At 43.1% G+C, this 20686-nt stretch overlaps 1 protein-coding gene across 2 annotated transcripts in view; it reads right to left on the bottom strand.

The window, feature by feature from the left end:
* Positions 1 to 20686, bottom strand: part of ptprn2 (protein tyrosine phosphatase receptor type N2) — a 771544-nt gene that overhangs the window by 51687 nt on the left and 699171 nt on the right. For both annotated transcript variants that reach the window (XM_052016228.1, XM_052016227.1), the window contains exons 15-16: positions 14700 to 14847; positions 11669 to 11742 (exon numbers count right to left, since the gene is read on the bottom strand). In XM_052016228.1, coding sequence (XP_051872188.1) covers positions 11669 to 11742; positions 14700 to 14847 — 222 coding nt within the window. The remainder of the gene's footprint in view (positions 1 to 11668; positions 11743 to 14699; positions 14848 to 20686) is intronic.

The raw sequence follows: 20686 nt of genomic DNA on the forward strand, positions 1-20686 counted from the left end.
AGACAGCATTTCACAGCAAGGCCCCAACAGAACATTGCTGCAGAAAGTTTACAGTGTCTGGACTGCCCAGAAGTCCACTATAATTAATACCTTTTCTGCCAGAAAACAACAGGACTGGTTTGATGAGAATGATCAGGTGATCCAGGAACTAATTACTCAAGGTGTTCCTGGATTGGATACTCCATGGTTCTGAGGGTCATAGACTGCACAAAGTCTTTCTCCCAGGATTGGGGGATCGAGAACTAGAGGGCATAGGTTTGTTAGAGGGGAGAGGTCTAATGGGAATTTGAGGGGCAACCTTTTCACCCACAGAGTGGTCAGTATATGGAATGAGCTGCCAGTGGTTGAGGCATTGAAAAGGTACTTGGATAGGTACATGGAGAGGAAGGGTTTAGAGGGATATGGGACAAACATGGGCAAATGGGACTAGCTTAGATGGGAATCTTGATCAGCATGGCCCAGTTGGGCCCAGGGTCTGTTTCTGTGCTGTATGACTCTATGACTCTGGTGCCTTAAGGGAAAAGAAAAGCTCTGCAGGCATCTGAAAGCCAAGGTCCAATGGCAGCCCATGACCTAAAGAATAGATGGTGAGTGGAAATAACACGAGATCCAGCAGCTTACTCCTAACTATGAGATGTGTGGATTCTGCAGCACTGTCAAGGCCATCCACAACCCAAATGGTCAAATTAAGGTGAAGTTATCAAGGACAGAGAGGCCGCCACTGCCTGCTGGAAGCAGGATTTTGAAGAACTCCTCAACCATGATATAAGTGCCCTTGACTCCCTCTCACACAAACTATCAGGTCTAACCAACCAATAAGAAATCAAATAGGCTATATCCTAAGTGAAAAACAACAAGGCCTCTGGAGCAGCTGATATCCCTGTTAAAGTTGTAAATCTTGGCAGAAGGGAACAAATTGACAACCTTGGGACACAAGAGACAGCAGATGTTGGAATCTGGGGTAATACACAAAAACCTGGAGGAACTCAGCAGGTCAGGCAGCATCTATGGAGGGAAATGGACAGTCGACATTTTGGGTCAAGACCCTTCATCTGGATATGATGAAGGGTCCAGGTGAAGGGACTTGACCTGAAATGTCAACTGTCCTTTTTCCTCCATAGAAATTGACAACCTCAGGTCCCTGCTGGAGTGGAGCAAATCCAAAGGACAAATGGGAAACTGTTCAATCTATGCCATCTCCACTTCAGAACTGTAGTCACCTCAAGTTCAGTCATTGAATCACGGCATGCTTATGTATGCATACGATTAGATGTCAAGCTCAAAGTCATTGTTACTCATTTACTGAAGCATAGCATGGCCTTAATATCCACAAAAGACTCTCTACCTACCTGCCTGTGTTGTATAACATTACCCTTTGACAACAGAATCAAAGAATCATAGAATTACAGAATCGTACAGCATGGAAACCGGCCATTCGGACCAACTTGTCCACTACAACCAGTGGGCACCTTTCTGTATTAATCCCATCTCACAGCATTTGATCCAAAGCTCTCTAGCCTAAGGGATTCAAGTGTTCATCTGGATTCTTCTTAAATCCTGTCAGCGACCCAGTTTCAACCACACTCTCAGGCTGTACATTCCAGCTACTGACCACTCTCTGAGTGAAGGTCCCCCTCATATCCCCTCTAAATCTCTTCCCACTTACCCTAAACCTGTGTCACCTAGTTTTATCTACCTCTGATATGGGGAAATGTTTCCTGCAGTCTATATCCCTCAAAACATTTTATACCTCAATAATGGTCCACTATGAGAACTCAGCAGTCGAGCAGTATTGCGGAGGGAAATGGACTGTCGACAATCGGGTGAAACCCTTCATTTAGACTAAAAGAGTAGAGGGGAGGCAGCCAGTATAAAGAGGTGAGGGGAAGGGGTAGAGCAAGAGCTGGCAAGTGATAGGTGGATCCAGGTGAGGAGGGGTGATAGGCCAATGAAGGAGGGAAGAGTGGAAATAGTGACAGAAGCTGGGAGGTGATAGGTGGAGGCGACAAAGGGCTGCAGATGATGGAACCTGATAGGACAGGAAGGTGGAGCATTGAACCAATTAAGGGAGGTGGGGAGGGCAGATGGGAACAGTGAGGAGAGGGGACCCAGTGGGAGGAGTGTGTGGGTGATGGGCAGATGGAGTTGGTGGAGGGGGGGGAAAGAAACTGGGTGATGGGGGGCTGGGGGGCTGAGGTGGGGTGGGGTGGGTGTAGGAGGAACTGAGTAGATCAGGAAAACAGAGAAAAGAGAAAAGGGACAGAGGGGGAACAGGTTACCTGAAATTAGAGAATTCAATATTCAAGTCATCAGGTTGTAGACTACCCAGGTGATGAAGGGTCTTGGTCCAAAACATCGACTGTTCAGTTCCCTCCACAGATGCTGCCTGACCCAATCAGTTCCTCCAGCTTCTGCAGTCCCTTGTATCACTAAGTGAACCAGTGTCAGCTTCCTTTCCCAGGTCAACACCCTCAACACTGAGGCCCTTGTTATGTTCAGTCAACTCCGTTGGGCAGGCCATATTATCCCCATGCCAGTCTTCCAAAACAATCACTCTATTCTGAGCTCTGTTACGGCAAGAAATTATCAGGTGGACAGAGAACAAGATTCACAGATATGCTGACACCCTCTTTGAAAAAGTTTTACATCTCCACTGACTCCAGGGAATCCCTAGCCCATGACCACTGAAAATGGAGATGGAGCATCCAGAATCGCATTGACAACCTTGAGTCCATTAATTAGAAGCACACAGAAGCCAAGTGCAAATGGCAGCAGGAATATATCCCCTCAACAAACCACTCACCTGCCCATATCAAGGATCACCGACCTATCTGTGGCAGAGTCTGTGGGTCACACGTTGGCATCATCAGCCCCCTCAGAACCCGTGGAACTGGAGTGGGGGCAAATTGTTCTCATGGATTCTCTTTACAGACCCACGATTTTAGTCTGTTCGATGCCAAGTCTCTCTTCATCACTAATTCCTCCAAGCTTTGTCGACTCTGGACAAAATGTTAAACTGTTCTCACCTTTTAATAGCCATTTCTTTCAGATTTCCAGCACACAATTTTTCCTTCTGGTGAACTCAGATAATTATTCTCCTTCTTCCAATCATAGCTCCTTCAGATTGATCCCCAATGCCACCCTCTTTCACTTTGTACTATAATCCTTTTCGTCTCCTCCGTCTGTACTTTAGGGTCAGTTTATCTTTGATATGTTCCAAAGCCTGGCCTGCTGAGCATTTCCAGCACTTCCTGTTTTGAGTTCAGATTTCCAGCATCTGCAGTATTGTGCTCTTGTGTCAGCCTGTCCTCTGAACAGATGCTGATGGAAGTGCTGCATGGCTGCAACATTGGAGACACAAGAGACTGCAGGTTCTGGAAGATGCAGCAAAAAACAAGATGCTGAAGGAACTCAGCAGGTCAGGCAGATGTTGCAACATTGCAGGTGCTGCGATGCCTGCAATATTTCCCGCTTTCCAGGGTTCATATCATTGTCTTCCTCCGTAGTGGGTATGGCTTCTCACCCAAATGTTCTGGATATACTCCGAGCCCTTCCTGTGGACACAGTACCATACAATACTCACAGGGTATCTGCTCAGGCCCTGACCCCCTTCACCAACTCAGAGCCACCAGGATGTTGCCTGGATTGAAGCATTTCATTTATAAGGAGAGACTGGATAGTCTAGGTTTGTTTTCTCTGGGGCAGAGGAGGCTGAACAGTGACCTGATAGGGGTATATAAAATTGTGAGGGGGATACGTGGGGTAGATAGCTATAATAATTTTCCCAGATTTGGTGTGTCTAAGACAATAGCTTTAAGGTGAGAAGTAGAGGTTTAGAGGGGATCGAGGGGGAACATTTACACACAGAGGATGGTTATAATCTGGAATATGCTGCCTGAAGAGCTGGTGGAGGCAGATACGCTCACGGCATTTCAGAAACATCTAGACAAGCACTTGAATTGCCAAAGCTGCATGTAATGCGGGTAAATGAGATCAGCAGAGGTAGGTGCACCGGGCGGCAAGGACACGGTGGACTGGGGGGCCTGTTTCCATGCTGTATGACTACAGAAGTTTCTGCTCCACCTTTGAAGTTCAGTGGCACCTTAGAATGGAATTTAAAAAACTAGTGATCGTCGAAGTTAAAATTACATTACGTGCCTATTACTGGCAGTCCTCTGGTAGGTGAAAGTAAACCTCGCTACTCAAGCAGCTGATTGTGCTCATGGTTTAGAGGAGTCAGTGCTAACCTCACCAGCTCAAATGGGCCCCAACGACACTGTTGACCAATTAGCTCTACAATTAATTCACCAATTATCTCCTGATGCATGCTGCAGTATTATGTGTTGCACACTTAACTGCTGTAGATTTAGAAATCAAATTCATTTCCATGTTTCAAAACAACATCTCCCATGGGGGTTCAATGGGTACTGAATCATGCTGATTAGAATGTCCTCCAGCTGGATTGTTGACTGAAGAATTTAGAAATAGCGTGGGTAGGGTCCTTGAGACTGTTCTGGCATTCGTTAAGATCATGGCTGATCTTCCATCTCAGTCCCACTTTCCAACACTATCCCCTTGATTCCATTAACGTCCAGTAATCTTTTGATCTTGGTTTTGGATGAATTCAATGACCCAGCTTTCACAGCTCTCCAGGTTAGAGACCATAAGATATAGGAGCAGAATTAGGCCATTCAGCCCATCAAGTCTGTTCTGCCATTCAATCATGGCTGATTTTGAATTCAATAGAGAGTTCCAAAGATTCACCAATCTCTGAGTGAAGGAATTTTTCCTCACCTCATTCGACATAGCCCATCCCTTTCTCTGAGACCGTGGCCCCAGGTTCTAGTCTCCTCAGCTAGAGGAAACATCTTCCATGCATTTATCCTGTTGAGTGCTATAAGCATTCCCAAATTTTTAAAAAGATCTCCTCTCAGTGTTCTAAAATCTAGAGAATACAGGCTTAGTCTACACAATCACCATGGACAGAACAGAGGAAAGACATCCAGATTCCCGTTCCTCACTTCCATCCTGTAGCCTTGTGTCTAATATGCAGGGAGGCAAAAATGAGACCCACTGCACATAGTGTCTACACTCATTGGAGTTCCGGAGAATGAGAACTGATCTCATTGAGGCAGATAAGATTCTAAGAGGAATTTGAGCATAGAGGCTATTTCATCTGGCTCCATGCTCAAATGAGATGAGAAATAGAGGGCATAGTCTCAGGATATGGGTTTGGCCATTCAGTACAGAGCTGAGGAGAAATTTCTTTGTGTATACCTTTGGAATTGCCTCCTTCAGATGACAATTACAATGTTTAAAAGACATTTGGACAGGTACGTGAATAGAAAAGGCTAGAGGGATATGGGCCCAACACAGGCAAATGGGACTAACTCAGATGGACATTTTGGTCAGTAAGGACAAGTTGGGCTGAAGGGCCTTTTTCCATGCAGTATAACTCTATGACTTTATGACCATGGATGCTCAGTTACTGAGGATATTCAAGGACAATAATGATACATTTTTGGACACAAGAGAAGTCTAGGTGTTTGCACAGAGATGTTGCCTGGATTGGAGGGGCTTAGTCATAAGGAGAGATTGGATAGCCTGGACTTGTTCTCACTGAAGCAAAGAAGGCTGAGAGGTGCACTTATAGAGATTTATAAAAGTATTAAAGGCATAGACAGGGTGGATACCAAGAATTGTTTTCTCAAGGTGGGGGGATCTAACACAAAAGGGCATAGGTTTATGGTGAGAGGAAGGCGGGGATCAGAGGGGAAAGTTATTCATATTGAGAGTGGTTGATATCTGGAACGAGCTGCCAGAGGAGGTGGTGGAGTCAGATACAATCACAATATTCAATAGACGCTTAGACAGGCACTTGAATAGCCAAGGCACAGAAGGCTAACATATTGTGTTTTACTTGCTAGGTACAGTATAGCTTGCTGTGCAGTACCTCCTTCACATGCAGGGGGCGATGTGAGTGTGAGCATTCCAGTACTTTGCGTCATGAGGTGCAGGAAAATGGGTCAGCTTCCAGTCCCTTGGTCGAGGAGGAAGATGCATCCTGATCCCTCTGATTCTGCTACCATGTGGGTTTCCTCTGGGTGCTCTGGTTTCCTCCCACATCCCAAAAATGTGTGGGTTGGTAGGTTAATTGGCCACTGTAATTTCCCCTGCAGTGTAAATGTCCATCTGAGTTAGTCCCATTTGCCTATGTTGGGCCCATATCCCTCTAGCCTTTCCTATTCATGTACCCGTCCAAATGTCTTTTAAACATTGTAATTGTCATCTGAAGGAGGCAATTCCAAAGATATACGCAAAGAAATTTCTCCTCAGCTCTGTACTGAATGGCCAAACCCATATCCTGAGACTATGCCCTCTATTTCTCACCTCATTTGAGCATGGAGCCAGATGAAATAGCCTCTATGCTCAAATTCCTCTGAGAATCTTATCTGCCTCAATTAGATCAGTTCTCATTGTGGTAGAATCTGGGGCGGGGGGTGGGGTGGGGGGGAAAGTCGATAGGGATGTGTGAAGAATGAAATAGGGTAAAGGTAGGATTAGTGTAAATGAATGGTTGATGATTGGTGAGTAGTCGGTGGGCTTAAAGGCCTGTTTCTGTGTTGTATGTCCCTACAACTCTAAGGCTCAGATCCTGCTCACGTCACTGGGGGAGGATCGGAACCCACACACCTTACAGAATCAGTGAAGGGAGTGTTACTAACTGAGACACAGACAACACCTGTGAGGAAAACTGAAACATCAGAGTGTACATCTGAGCAGAGTAGCATGCAATCTCCGTAGGTTTCCTCCCTTGTTTTAGTTTCTGCTGGGAACTTTATTAGATAAATGCCCGTGCATCACAGACTAGAATAAAAATCTAACTCAGCCACGCAAGTTATTTTCAGAGGGATCATGTGATGTGGAGATATAATAATCAAATTTTAATTTAGGCTGACGCATCGCTTCAACAGTCTAAATTAAAATGCAGATGAATAAATCGGGAGCAGGACTGTCATAGAATTAATAAGGAGATGCAGACATGTTTTTCCTGAGTGAGTTTGTAGATTAAGCCTCGGAGGCAGAAGCTGCTTCTTGATGGAGTATTAGAGAAGGACAAAAGATCCAAATCATCTGTGAATGATGTTTTGGACCATTTCAGAGTTGGCCAACAAAATCTGGAAACTCCAGTGAGAAGAATGTGTTCAGATGAGGTACCGAGACAGAAACCCACAGATTTCAGGTGGAGATAGCATGGTTAGAATGAGATCCACTGCATGAAGCCATGGGGAGAGGTTAAGGTGAAGGATATTGATGTATTGGAGGGCAGGCTGGATATGCACAGGAAAGGGAGCCAATAAAGGCAGACAAAATTATGAGCAGTACAGATAGGAGGTTAGTGAGAAACTTTCCCCACAACGGAGATATCTAAAACTAAAGGAAATAGGTTTAAGATGAGGAGTAAGAAGTTTAGAGGGGATCTCAGGAACTTTATTTTAGCCAGACGGTGTTTGCAATGTGGAATGCACCTCTGAGAAGTAGTGGAGGCAGGTATTCTTACAACATTTACAAATACCTGGGTGAGCACTTGAGTCACCAAGACACAGATATAGCTAAGGGCCAAACTGGTTAGTGGGATTAGTATCAGCAAACAAGATGCTGGAGGAACTCAGTGGGTCAGGCAGTATCTGTTGAGGGAAACGGACAGTTGATGTTTCAGGATGAGACCCTCCATCTAGACTGACAGATATAGTGAAGGTAGCCTGTGTTAAAAGGTGAAGGGAAGAGGTGGACGAAGTGATAGGTGGATCCAGGTGAGGAGAGGTGACAGGCAGATGGAGGAAGGAAGAGGGGAAATAGCGACAGAGGCTGGGAGGTGAGAGGTGGGGGTGACAAAGGGCTGCAGATGATGGAATCTGATAGGAAAGGAAGGTGGAGCTTGGAATAAAGGGAGGTGGGGAGGGCAGATGGGAACAGTAGGGGAGCAGACCCAGTGGAAGGGGTGTGTGGGTGGTGGGCAGAGGGAGTGGATGGAGGAGGGGAAAGAAATAGGGTGATGGGGAGTTGAGTGGGTGTAGGAGGAACTGGGTAGATCAGGTGGAGAGTGAAAAGGGACAGAGGGGGACAGTTTACCTAAAATGGGATTAGTATCGATAGGTACTTGATGGTTGGCCTGGACATGGTGGTCCGAAGGGCCTGTTTTTATGCAATTCTATGACGAGAAAATTATGGGCTGGATGAAAAACTGAGAGTAGGTTCATGTGCAGCATGGACTAGTTAAACCGACTGACTTGCTTCAGTTCATTTGGTGCTGAGAATGTAATTCTAATCACAGAGAGAAGGCAGGATATTTACCACACGCCACTCATATGAAGCCACTTATATTCACATGCACAGCCATTGGTGTTTAAGGCCAACAGAGCTAAAGGGATGGTACATCCCAAGAAGGTCCCTACAAAAGCTCTCTTCTGGCAAATAATCTCAAAGGATCAAATGGCAAACATTCTTTTTAGCAACTGATGAGCATCAAAGCAGCATGGCGGTAACAGGCAAAGCATTCTGATTGTGGGGTGACTTCTCATCAGCAGCTTTTGGAGGATTTAAACTGCTAAAGGTGCAATGGAATATTAGATCAAGCCTGAGAGAATGCTAATTTCAACTATAATTTTATTTCATTATAGTCTTAACAAAATAAAATTTATTTATTCTCCATCAGCACTATTCCTCACGTATTTCACCCTATGAAAAATAAAGCTTCAGCAAAAACTGTGAGGCATCCTGTAATGTGCATGAATGAGCAATGGTCAATGTGAGACTATGTCAAAAGTAAGACTTGCATTTTCAGAACACTGTTTGTCGCTTTAGGTCATCCCAAAGCCCTCTGCAGCTAATGAAGCACTTTATAACATGTAGTCACTGTTGTCATTTAGGAGACTCAGCTGCTAATTTGTACATAGCAATCTCCCACAAGAAGCAAGATGTTGAAGAGCAAGTTATGTGTTTTAATGTCCAAAACAATGCTCCTCTTTGGATAGGACCAGTTGACCTTTTATGTTCTTCTGAGAGAGCTGATATGGCCTTCGTCCAATAGTTATTCAGAAGAAGGCATCACAACAGTACAGCATTATTGTACTTGATGGTCAGCTCAAGTCCTTGGAAAAGTACTTGAACCCACAAGCTTCTGACTCAAGAAATGAGAGCATTACCAGCTGAGACATATTTGTATCCCAAACTACCATTAAAATACTTCTTTTGGATTTCATTTTCAAATCAAAAACCAATTAAATTGACATTTAGTGCACAATTACTTTGCAACGACAATGCATACAAAGGCGCATAGCTCAATGATCAGATCAGCAGTTGGACTCACGTGTGCATTGAAGTGGATCAGTTAGCTTTGGTTGGTGGTGGATGGGTGGGGTATAGCTCCAGTCTGCCTGAGATTGGTTGGAAAGCTGTCAGTGTGCAAAGTAGAGTTTCCGTTTTGCACTTGCGGATACTTTACTGCCAAATATACTGACAAGAGGTGATTTGCTCCCAGAGTCTTTCAGTGAAAACACTTATTTCATCACCACGTTTTTAAGCGTTACGAATCCTTTTAAAAAGAACATTGGTTTGGAAAACTCTAGCTACAACAGCAATATGTCTGACAGTCATTTTCACTGGTAGTGTGGGATTACAGTTTTGTCTTTCGTGTTTCCATATCTTGTGGTAGAATATAAAATGGGTTTAGTGTAGGATTAGTGTAAATGGGTGGTTAATGTTCAGTGTGGATTTGGTAGGCCAAAGAGTCTGTATCCATGCTCTGAATTTATGAATCATCACAGCAGCAGTTCCATCTACCCTGCCTTCACATCTGCTGGTAGCAGATTCAAAAGTAACTTTCAAAAGATAGGAAAAAAAGATTTTCAAAAGGAAAAAAAAGTAGGGTTACAGGGAAAGGGCAGGAGTTTGCAACTAACTGGGTAGCTCCCTTAAAGGAGAGACTTGTTCTTCGATGGCCTCTCACAACACTCCAGAGGGCATCGAGCCAACAAAGTACTCCTGAACTGTAATCGCTGTTCTATAGTAGGAAATGCGGCAGCCCATGGAAGATCGAATTTGAAGGCAGAATACAAAGTTAATGGCAGGACTTCTAGCAGTATGGAGGAACAGAGGGATCTTGGGGTCCACGTCCATAGATCCCTCAAGGTTGCCGCGCAGGTCGATAGGGTTGTAAGAAGGCGTATAGTGTGTTGGCCCTCATTAGTCAGGGTATTGAGTTCAAGAGCTGCGAGGTAATGTTTCAGCTCTATAGAACTCTGGTCAGACCACACTTGGAGTATTGTCTTCAGTTCTGGTTGCCTCATTATAGAAGGATGTGGAAGCTTTGGAGAGGGTGCAGAGGAGATTTACCAGGATGCTGCTTGGATTGGAGAGCATGTCTTATGAGGATAGGTTGAGTGAGGTAGGGATTTTCTCTTTGGAGAGAAGATGAGAGGTGACTAGATAGAGGTGTACAAGATGATGAGGCATGTGGACAGTCAGAGACTTTTTCCCAGGGCGAAAATAGCTAACATGAGGGGGCATAATTTTAAGGTGATTTGGAGGAAGGTATAAGGGGGATGTCAGAGGTAAGTTTTTTTACACAGAGAGTGGTGGATCCGTGGAACGCACTGCCAGCAGAGGTTGTGGGGGCAGATACATTAGGGACATTTAAAAGACTCTTAGATAGACACCTGAATGATAGAAAAATGGAGGGCTATGTGGGAGGGAAGGGTTAGATAGATTAGATAGATATAAGAGCAGGATAAAATGTCAGCACACCATCGTGGGCTGAAGGGCCTGTACTGTTCTATGTTTTATTTGTACACAGTAGGCACACATGCATACTAATGTGATAATGACCAATAAACTGATTTAGAAATGTTGATTGTCCAACACATAGAACCATTGCAGCACAGAAGGGGGCCATTTGGCCCACTGAGTCCATGAGTCCATTCTCAAACCATCAGCCCCATTTCCCCACTCTTTACCCATAATCCTGCAAATTATTCTTTTATTTTTTAATAACGATTGATTAGGCCACAGGGAATAACTCCCCAACTCTGTGTGGAATTTTTTTTGTTTACACCCACTTTTCTTGTTGATAGGTTATTGACCTGAAATGTTTTCCAGCACAGATGCTATCTGACCTGCTGAGAATTTGCAGTACTTTTTGTTTTTATTAGTACAGATGGGGGATTGGTTTAACATCCCATCCAGACGTCAGACAGTAAGATACTCCCTCGGTCCTGCAGTGGAATGTCAGGATAGAGTCTGGAGTGAGGATTTGAACCCAGACTCTCTTGACTTGCTGGTGGATTACTTATTGGGTTATAGCTTATACTGGGAAACTGCTGACACGATTGGCCAAATGTCTTGGACAGGATGATATGTACCCTTCAGACATTTCCATCTTATCTCAGGCATTTCCATCTTAACCACTTAGATAATAAACAGGCAGGGCAGAGGACCTGTCAGTTATAGAGCCACTTGAGTCACGTCCATCAATAATGAGTGGCTATATCTTTCACCCAGCTAAAATGGTGAAGGTCAAAATGATGACTAGTGTGATAAATTTGCTTCCCAAGTACACTCACTGTAGGCAAGCAAAGCCGGCCAATGTTCGATGATGTGAAGTACTTACTATTGGGCTTGCGTTGATGTAGTCCGAGTTTGAGTGACTCAATTCAGCTTTGAGTGTTATTCTGGAGTGATCATCTGCAGAAAGGAAAAATATGTCAGCTCAACATTTAGGAAGGCTTCTTACCACTATATAGATTTCCTGCCTCCTCATTATCATTCAGTTTTCACTCCTTTTTCTTGCTTGTTCCTCGTTGATTTGGGACTCATTTTTACGGGCGCTGGGCCTTGTGACCCTCATTTAGGCACCATTCTTCACATCAGTGTCAGGCTCCTTGACCACAGTCCTGCCCTTGTGTGTTTCCAGCAGGATGTCAATCAAAAACATTAACTCTGGATGATTTTCCCCTCTCGCAACCAGAATGAAGGCATCGAGTTCACTGCAGTGCAGCAATAAGTAGATGAGTGCTAAGTCATTTCTGAAGCATCATTTTTCAAATTGTTGCTCGATTTTGATCAATTCTCATTCTCTCAAACACCAGGGAACATGGCCCAATCTTGGTCAATCTGTCTTCACAAGAAATCCTTCTCATCTCAGGAATTAACTTGGTGTTGATTCACTTTTACTTCCAGGGCACTCAATGTGCACACCTGTCATTTAACTTTCAACTGGCAGGAGAGGGTGATATACTTATAAGTGATACAAGAGAAGGCCATTTGGCACATCAGGTCTATGCCAGCTCCCAGGGAGCAATCCCATTGGTCCCATTCTCATTATTTCTACGAACACCTGCAACTTACTATCTCTCATACATACCTATTAGCTCCCCTTTGATTCTTTTTGCTATTCACCTATAATTTACAGTGGTTGATTAACCTACCAGCCTGACTTTTGATGGCGGGAGGAAAACGAGGCACACAAACTCACACAGTGATGGGAGAGAATGTGCAAATTCTGTAAGGGCAGTACCTGAGATCAGGATCAAATCTGGGTCCTTGGAGCTGAGAGGTGCCAGCACTAACTGCACTAAAAAGCTTAATCAATTGCTGCATTGCGATTTGCTGACAAGATTTCAAATGAATGCTCCTCCATCGCTTTGAGCATAAATGACACGTCCATTCGTCTCCTTAGCAAGTACAGCATCAGCATTACAATGCAACTCATGATGGCTTTAGCACTTTGTGTGAAACTCTGGCAAACTGTGCAAACCATATTGTAATCACTCCAATCAAGTGAGTAAACCAGACATCAAAAGGCCAACTACCCAAACCATTGATCTGGCTCAGAGTGACTCGTTCAAAAGTATGAATTTAGGAGGAGGAATGAGCCACTCAGCCTCTCGATAACTGAGGGCACGTACCACCAGACTTAAGGAAAGCTTCTACCCCACTGTGATAAGACTATTGAACAGTTTCCTTATATGATGAGATGGACTATGACCTCACGATCTACCTTGTTGTGACCTTGCACCTTATTGCACTGCACTTTCTCTGTGGCTGCGACACTTTACTGTGTACTGTTATTGTTTTTACCTGTACTACATCAATGCACTCTGTACTAACCCAACGTAACTGCACTGTGTAATGAATTGACCTGTACAATCAGTATGCAAGACAAGTTTTTCACTGTACCTCAGTACAAGTGACAATAATAAACCAATACCAATACTAATACCAATGACTGATCTGATTGTAACTTGTCCTCCTAGCTTCAATTCCATGGTTATTTAAACAGATAATAAACCAGTACCAACTCCAAAATACCAAATTACTTGGGCATTTTGTAGCTGCTTTCTTTCCCAAATAACCATAGGTCACTTTTCTTGTCAGAGAGGAGGAATAATGCTGTGCTTTGCAGTGAAGGGGAAAGAAAGGGAACATTGACGATCGAACATGACTTTAATCCACATTGATTAATGGCAAGGAGTGGCATAGTCATTGCAGAACAGCCAGTAAAACAACTGCCTCACAGCTCCAGTATTCCAGTTTCAATCTGGTGCTCTGTGTGGAGTTTTGGTGTTCTCCCTGTGACCGCGTGGGTTTTCCCCCGGTGCTCCATTTTTCTCCAGTTTCCTCCCATATCCTCAAATTGTGTGGGTTTGTAGGTTAATTGACCATTGTAAATTCCCTTTAACTGGGAGGTAGAATTGCAGATATCATGGAGAGAATGGGTTATGGGGAAAATTGGTGGGGTAATGGGTTTGTAAGCTAGTATAGACCTGATGGGCTGGTGGTCTTCCATGTGGTAAAGAAATATGGAAAATTATGGAAAAAATTCTCAGCATTAAATAGCTTGTTTTTGAATTAAAGTAATAGCGGGATACTTAAAGTCTTGCCTGAGAGTCAAGCATGTTGGGGAAAAAAGTGAGTAGTTGGGAAGTTATGGGTTTGTGCAGCACTGTTTGCTGGTGAGTGGACAAGTCTCCAACCACCAGGTATCTGGTATAAACAGCCAAACCATCACATCAAACAAGTATAACTGAACCTCAGCTTCCACTTAGGTATTACATTTTAAAGATTCTTGGTCAGTAGTACTAAGTGAAAAATATTTCACTTCTGATGCAAGTGTAAGTGATTTTTGGAAGCACAGTACAAAGCACATCCACTACTGTTTGGCAGGTTTAGTGCAAACAGCCAAGGACAAATTTCTCATCAAGTCACTTTGGAGCTCTTTCCCCTTCCAATTTAGCCAATCAAGTGCATGCTATCTCCTTATCGAGCGATCCATTTCCTTGCTCTTTTGCCAATACCCTGCAAGTTATTCTTCTTCAGTCATCTACCCACTCCATTTTTGTAAGTCCATGTTGACCGCTGGATCTATGTAAGAAGGTTTTGCACTTACAACTTTGTCATGAATATCCAACAACACGGATCTTCTCCCACTGGGAGACATTAATCCTATCCACATCTCCCCCTACTTCAACTTAAAACTAACGTTCTTCTCTCTGTCACAGTTCTGATAAAAGGTCCTCCTCCTGAAACGCTAATTCTGCTTTTCTTTCCTATTTGGCTACCTGACCTGCTGAGTGTTTCCTTTGCTTTCTGTTTTTGGTTCAGATTTCCAGCATCTTTTGATTTTCAAGAACTTAACCTACATGGCACCACCAGTTGAGTTCTGTTCTTCTTTTCGTTCTCCTCTCTGTCTGCGATGCTGCTGTTGTTCGGCTCCGCCTGGTAGGCGCTCAGAGCTTCCCATTCTTTCACCAGACGGTTTTTGTTTCTTAAGTGATCCTCCATGTAAGACTAAAGCACAAAGAAAACAGACAGGACAATTTAATGATATCCCTCTCGTAATCTTACCTTGTAAAATTAATTGGAGAACAAGGGCATAGTTTGAAAGTTGCCTTACAGTATCTCACAAAATTTATATCCAAACCCTGCAGGAGTTTCTTTGGGATTTATTCCAGCACCAGTGGATTTTGACAGGATTTATTGCAAATTCTGTGTTTTACTATAGAATTCTAACAGATTCATTCTAAAACCCATGGCTTTAAGTTGTGCTATCGTGTGAAAGCTTCTCTTTAGTATTTAAAATGCTCCTTTGTTATGTTAACTAATAAAGACAGGTGTGCAAAATTATGAGGGGCATAGAGTGGATAGTGAGAAACATCTCCCCTTATCAGAGGTGTCTATAACCAGAGGGTGTACGCTTATGCTGAGGGGTAGGAGGTTTAGTGGGGAGGTGTGGAAGGGTGATTGGAATCTGGAACTGAGTGGGTGGTGGAGGCAGGTACTTTCACAACATTTAAAAAAGTATTTTGATCAACACTTGAAACATCATGGCATTGAAGGTAATGGGTTGAGTGCTAAAGAATGGGATTACTATAGATAGGTATCTTATTGCTGGCAGAGACAAGGTAAACGGAAAAGTCTGATTCCATGCTGAATGGCTCTATAGGTTTATGATCTGTCAAGTTTCCTCAGGATTTATCCCAAAATTCATAGAAATCAAAAGATTTACTTTGAAGATTCTGCATGTGACTAAAATGAGGAACGTTTATTTTGGGAAGATTGTGTTTATTTCTATAGTGGAACAGAATGGGTTACTTCATATATAAAAGAATTTTGCAGCCCATTCTGATACAATTGTTCTCATATTGGTTGTTACTGTTGAACCAGTATCATAGAAGGACATTAAGCCAACTACAAACATCTTGTCTGATATGCTCAAATATATTTTTCATCAGCTGCCCTTTTCTGAATCCAATAGTTCTTCAAATTCACTTGGTCCCTGTTACGTAGTTGAAGGGATTATCAATTTGTATTTTCAAATTTGAATTTTCATCTGAGACCGGTGATTTTTCTGTGTTTTTCCGACACAGACAAAATTAACTAATGGACGTCTGTAGAAACGGAACCTATTTATTATTTGAGCATGGCCTGTATAGTAAAACCAAATAAATGAAATCCAATTAATTCAATAAAGTGCATATTACTTGCAACTTTACCTCTCTCCTTCGCAGCCATTCAAGTAAAATGGGGCTGTAAATTCTGCACCATGACTAAACTGGCACAGGTTTAGTGGATAACTTTTTCAGTTTAACTGTTAGAAGGTGGTAACTCTTTTGCTTGACTTCATAAGGAGTCCAAGGTCAGAGCACAAAATCACCAGCGATCAAGAATTTTGGGGCTCATGTGTGTTTGCATCTGTCGCTAGTTCCTTGTGGTACTGCCAATGTGTGTAATCCCATAGGATTACCCATTTTTAATAAAGAATTGATGCTTCTCCAGGCTTCTAGCATCTGCAGTATTTTGCTTTGAATTTTTTCCAAGATCTTGAAATGATAATAAACTAAAGCATTTTTTAAACATAGACATATTGCTGATTTATAAGGGAGACTCAGCAGAGCAATAGGTCTGGTTGTAAGACACCTTCTTTCTATTAATCTTCATCTATTAATCATCAGATGACTCAGAAGATGCTTCTCAGAAGATTCTGTGACCTACCAGTAAGAGCATTATTGCTGAAGTTCTGCAAGAAATCAAATCAAATTGTTCAAAATACCAAAAGAAAGAAGATACTTGCTGTGCATTATTTTTCAGTTGCAAAGAACACCAACTACTGTTACACAAATGAATGTGATATATGGGCTTGCAAATTAAATAGTGTACATCTAGCATCAGATTGACTCTGTAACGTAGTATACTGTAGTAACCACTTTTGTAAAGTAGAAAACACAGCAGCCAACTGTGCACAACAAGATCCCACAAACTGGAAGATTATGACCAGATAACTTGCTTTATTGATGTTGATATTTTTTGATATTTATCAATTGATAATTTTATAGTTATTCATTTCCTGGAGAGGCCAGCATTTATTGCTAATCCCTGACTTTCCCAGAGCTAAGTGATTTGCTCAGCCACCTTGGAGGGACAATTAAAAGAAACCAAATTGCGATGGTCTGGAGTCACCTATAGGCCAGTCTGGGTAAGGATGGCAGATTTCCTTCCCTGAGGAATCCTGGTGAACCTGATTGTTTTTTTTGACAGTCCAGTAGTTCTAAGGTCAGCATTACTGACATTAGCATTTTTTTAATTCCAGGATGATTCATTTGAATTTAAATTCCCCAGTTGCTGTACTGGGACTCAAACTCATGTCTCCAACCCAATATTCTGGGCCCCTGGATATTGATTCAGGAATAGATACCAGCCAGGTCAACAATCCCCAATTAGTTCAGAGGGATTCCTACTCTATGATACTTTTAAATATTATTATCAACATGCAATAAATGACCAGTTAGCTCAGCAAAATAGAGTGTGCTTGTATTGGTAGCCTCCTTATATTTTACTACATCTCCCTTCTCCCTGAGGTCAAGCTTGCTCCCTGAGTATCAATGAGTTACTTATCAGGACTGGTGGGTGGAGTTGGGGGGGGGGGGTGCGTGGTTGCAGATCAGATGCTGCCCTTGACTGAATAGAATAAGATTCCAAGAAACTGAGATCTTCGATAAAATGAGGATTCCAATCATTTTGGTCCAATACTGGGATTTTACCCCTTCCAAAACACAAATAATGGCCTTCCTGCACAGCTTAGGAACATTTGAAAGCTTCCCATCATTGCTCTGGAACATTTGAGGAAATATTATCTTCATGATGCACACACCACTATCCTCTCATCACTTCTTCATGAGATGTCAGCTACTTCAACATAGACTTAAGGAAACAAGTCATGCACGTACTTGGCATCTTTCATACACCTTCATGCCTCAGAGTTCTTCCCAACCAATACAGTGCTGTTGAAATGTTAATGCTGTTGCAATGCCAGCAAACCCCAAATGGCTCTGTTGCGTCCATGGCTCAGTACCACATTCCATAATGCATTTGTCCACCACACCCCTGGAGGTTACGATGATTTATTCTTATCAAGTAAAACACGAACTAAATTATGGGATGAACTTCAAAAAATTGCAGATGAGTTGTGTACAAAATAAACCAAACTGTGGAAAAGTTGTTACTTAGATTTTCTATGTTCTGATGCTGAGATAGAGCATCAAACATGATTGCGTTGAATGGTCAGGCAGGCTAAATGGACTCGATGGCCTTCTCCTGCTCCTATATTTTTTCTCTTTTTGTTGGAATAATTTGCAAATATCAGTAAGCATGTTCATGTTGAAAAAATACTTTTTTGTACTTAGAAGCACTTAATATGTGCCAGTACTACATTTCTGTGGAATGTTTTATCTTAGTAACTTTTAATTTCACAAGGCACACCCCTTGGTGCACTGAAGTCCATTGTTCAATCCGTGGATTGGGGATGTGCTGCAGAAACAGGTGAGTCTGGGCTCTGCAGATGGCAAGCCTGGATGTGACCAAGAGGGAGGAGAGGGATCCAGGAATAGCTGAGATGGAGCCCAGAGATCTTGGGAACAGTGACTAAGAGCAGAGACTCTGGGAACAGTGGTCGAGGGCACCGACCCTGGGAACAGTGATCAAAGGCAGGGACACTGGGAACAATGAATGGAGGTGGAGACCCTGGGAACATGATTGTGGGCAGAGACCCTGGGAACAGTGAGTGGGGCCAGACACCCTGAGAACTCAGTTGTGGGTGGAAACCCTGGGAACAGTGATTGAGGGGAGTGACCCAGGAAAAGCGATCAAAGGGAGTAACCCGGGAAAAATGATCAAGGGGGGGGTGACCCAGGAACAGCGATCAAGAGCAGAGACCCTGAGGGTGAGAAGAAAGCCAGAGACTCTGGGAGTGACTGAGTTAAAGTCTAGAGAATCTGAGAGTGTCTGAGAGGGATGCCTGAGACCCCAGGAGCAAGAGCAGCTGGATGATCTGACCCATTGAGCAGAGGCCTGACACTACAGAATCTGCAGTACTGTAACTTGAGGGATCCTTATTCTTGGATGTAGTGGAAGTGTTTCCACATGAGGAGGCCAAAAGTAGGTCCAAATGATCTCTAACAAATCCAGCATGGATTGTTGACTCTGAAACTGTTGGAAACTCTGAAGCAGTTGAGCTGATCAACCTTTACGCATTTAAGGGAAAACTAGATGGAGACATGACGGATAATGGAATAGGTTAGGCTGGTGGAATGTGATGAAACAAGTTTAGAGGAAGATCATGTGGGACATAAACACCAGCATGGACCAGTTGGGCCAAATGGCCTGTTTTTGTAACCAGACGCACCACTGACTTCCACACCATTAAATACTGTTTGTTTTCATTTCTGCAGCTGTAAATGGGTGTACGTGAAAATTTGGAATGTTAAATTTGTACTTGGAAGAGCTGGCTTTGTCAGGTTTTTGCAACAACTGATAGGTTTCTGGAAAATTTACGAGGAAGCAATGTGCAATGAAGAAAAATGTCATGGGAATGAACAACGACAGACTTGCCACTTTAGTAATCAGTGCCGCGTAGCCGCCTTATGTGTCAATGGCATCAAATTTATGTCAATCACCTCTCTTTTATATAATAGCTTGTATTTCCCTGGTTAGATCTCCGGGCAGAGTGTCTCAATTAAAAGATAATCTTTGTGTACTCATATAATGTAAGACCAGGAAATCTAGGCTCAAAACTCCTGGGCCTAGGGTATACTTAATGAGTTCTGAGTTGGGAGCACTTTGGGAGCTGTTACCCAGAGTACTGCATACAGTTTTGGTCACCTTATTTAAGAAAGTATTGGCCTGCCTTGTTTATTTAAGAAAGTATTGGCCTGCCTTGGAGGCAGTGTAGAGAGCTGCTAGATGATTTGAAAAAAGGGGGTGTCTTATGAGGAGAGGTTCAGTAGATTGCCGTGTAGAAAAATAGCAGATAATCTTACTAAAGCATATACGATCCTGAGGAGACTAAATAGATGCTTTGAAGATATTTTGCTTGGTGGGGGCATCTAGAAATGAAGACATAGCTTTAGAACAGAGGGTCACCCTTTTAGGATAGATTTTTTTCTCTCACTAGGTTATAACTGTTTGGTATTTCCTACTCCAGAGAGCTGTGGATGCTGAGTTATTGAATATATTTAAGGCAGATCTTTGGACTATAGGGGAGTCCAGGGTTATGGGAACAGGCAGCAGTGGGGAGCTGAGGTCAAGATCAGATCAGTCATGATGTGATGTCGGTTCTTATATTCTTTTTATATGTCTCTCCTGAATTTTTTTCTATTTCCATTGAACCTAAAGCAGTGGACACATTCCAGTGCAAAGAGCCACTGGAAGTGAGAATGAATCACTTTGCACTGCTTGACATGTATCAACGTTAGGCCAAAGGGTATAATGATGGATGAGACAAAGTCATAATGTCATGAAAGTGAAACTAAATTGCCTATCACTTTATTCCTATTGGGTAGTGTGAGATAGAAGTGCTGGGGGTGACCTTAGGGGTGGCCCAGTGACACGGCTGGGAAAGCTGCCACCTCACAGGTCCAGTGACCTGGGTTCAATCCTGACCTGTGACCATGTGGGTTTCCTCCAGGTGCTCCAGTTTCCTCTCACATCCCAAACACATGTGGGTTGGGAGGTTAATTGGCCACTGTAAATTGGCCCTAGTGCATAGGTAAGGGGTAGAATCTGGGGGACGTTGATGGAAATGTGGAAAAAATAAAAGAATGGATTAGTGCAGGATTATTGTATCTAGGTGGCC

Source organism: Pristis pectinata, chromosome 5 (assembly GCF_009764475.1).
Source record: "Pristis pectinata isolate sPriPec2 chromosome 5, sPriPec2.1.pri, whole genome shotgun sequence".
Lineage (NCBI taxonomy): Eukaryota > Metazoa > Chordata > Chondrichthyes > Rhinopristiformes > Pristidae > Pristis > Pristis pectinata.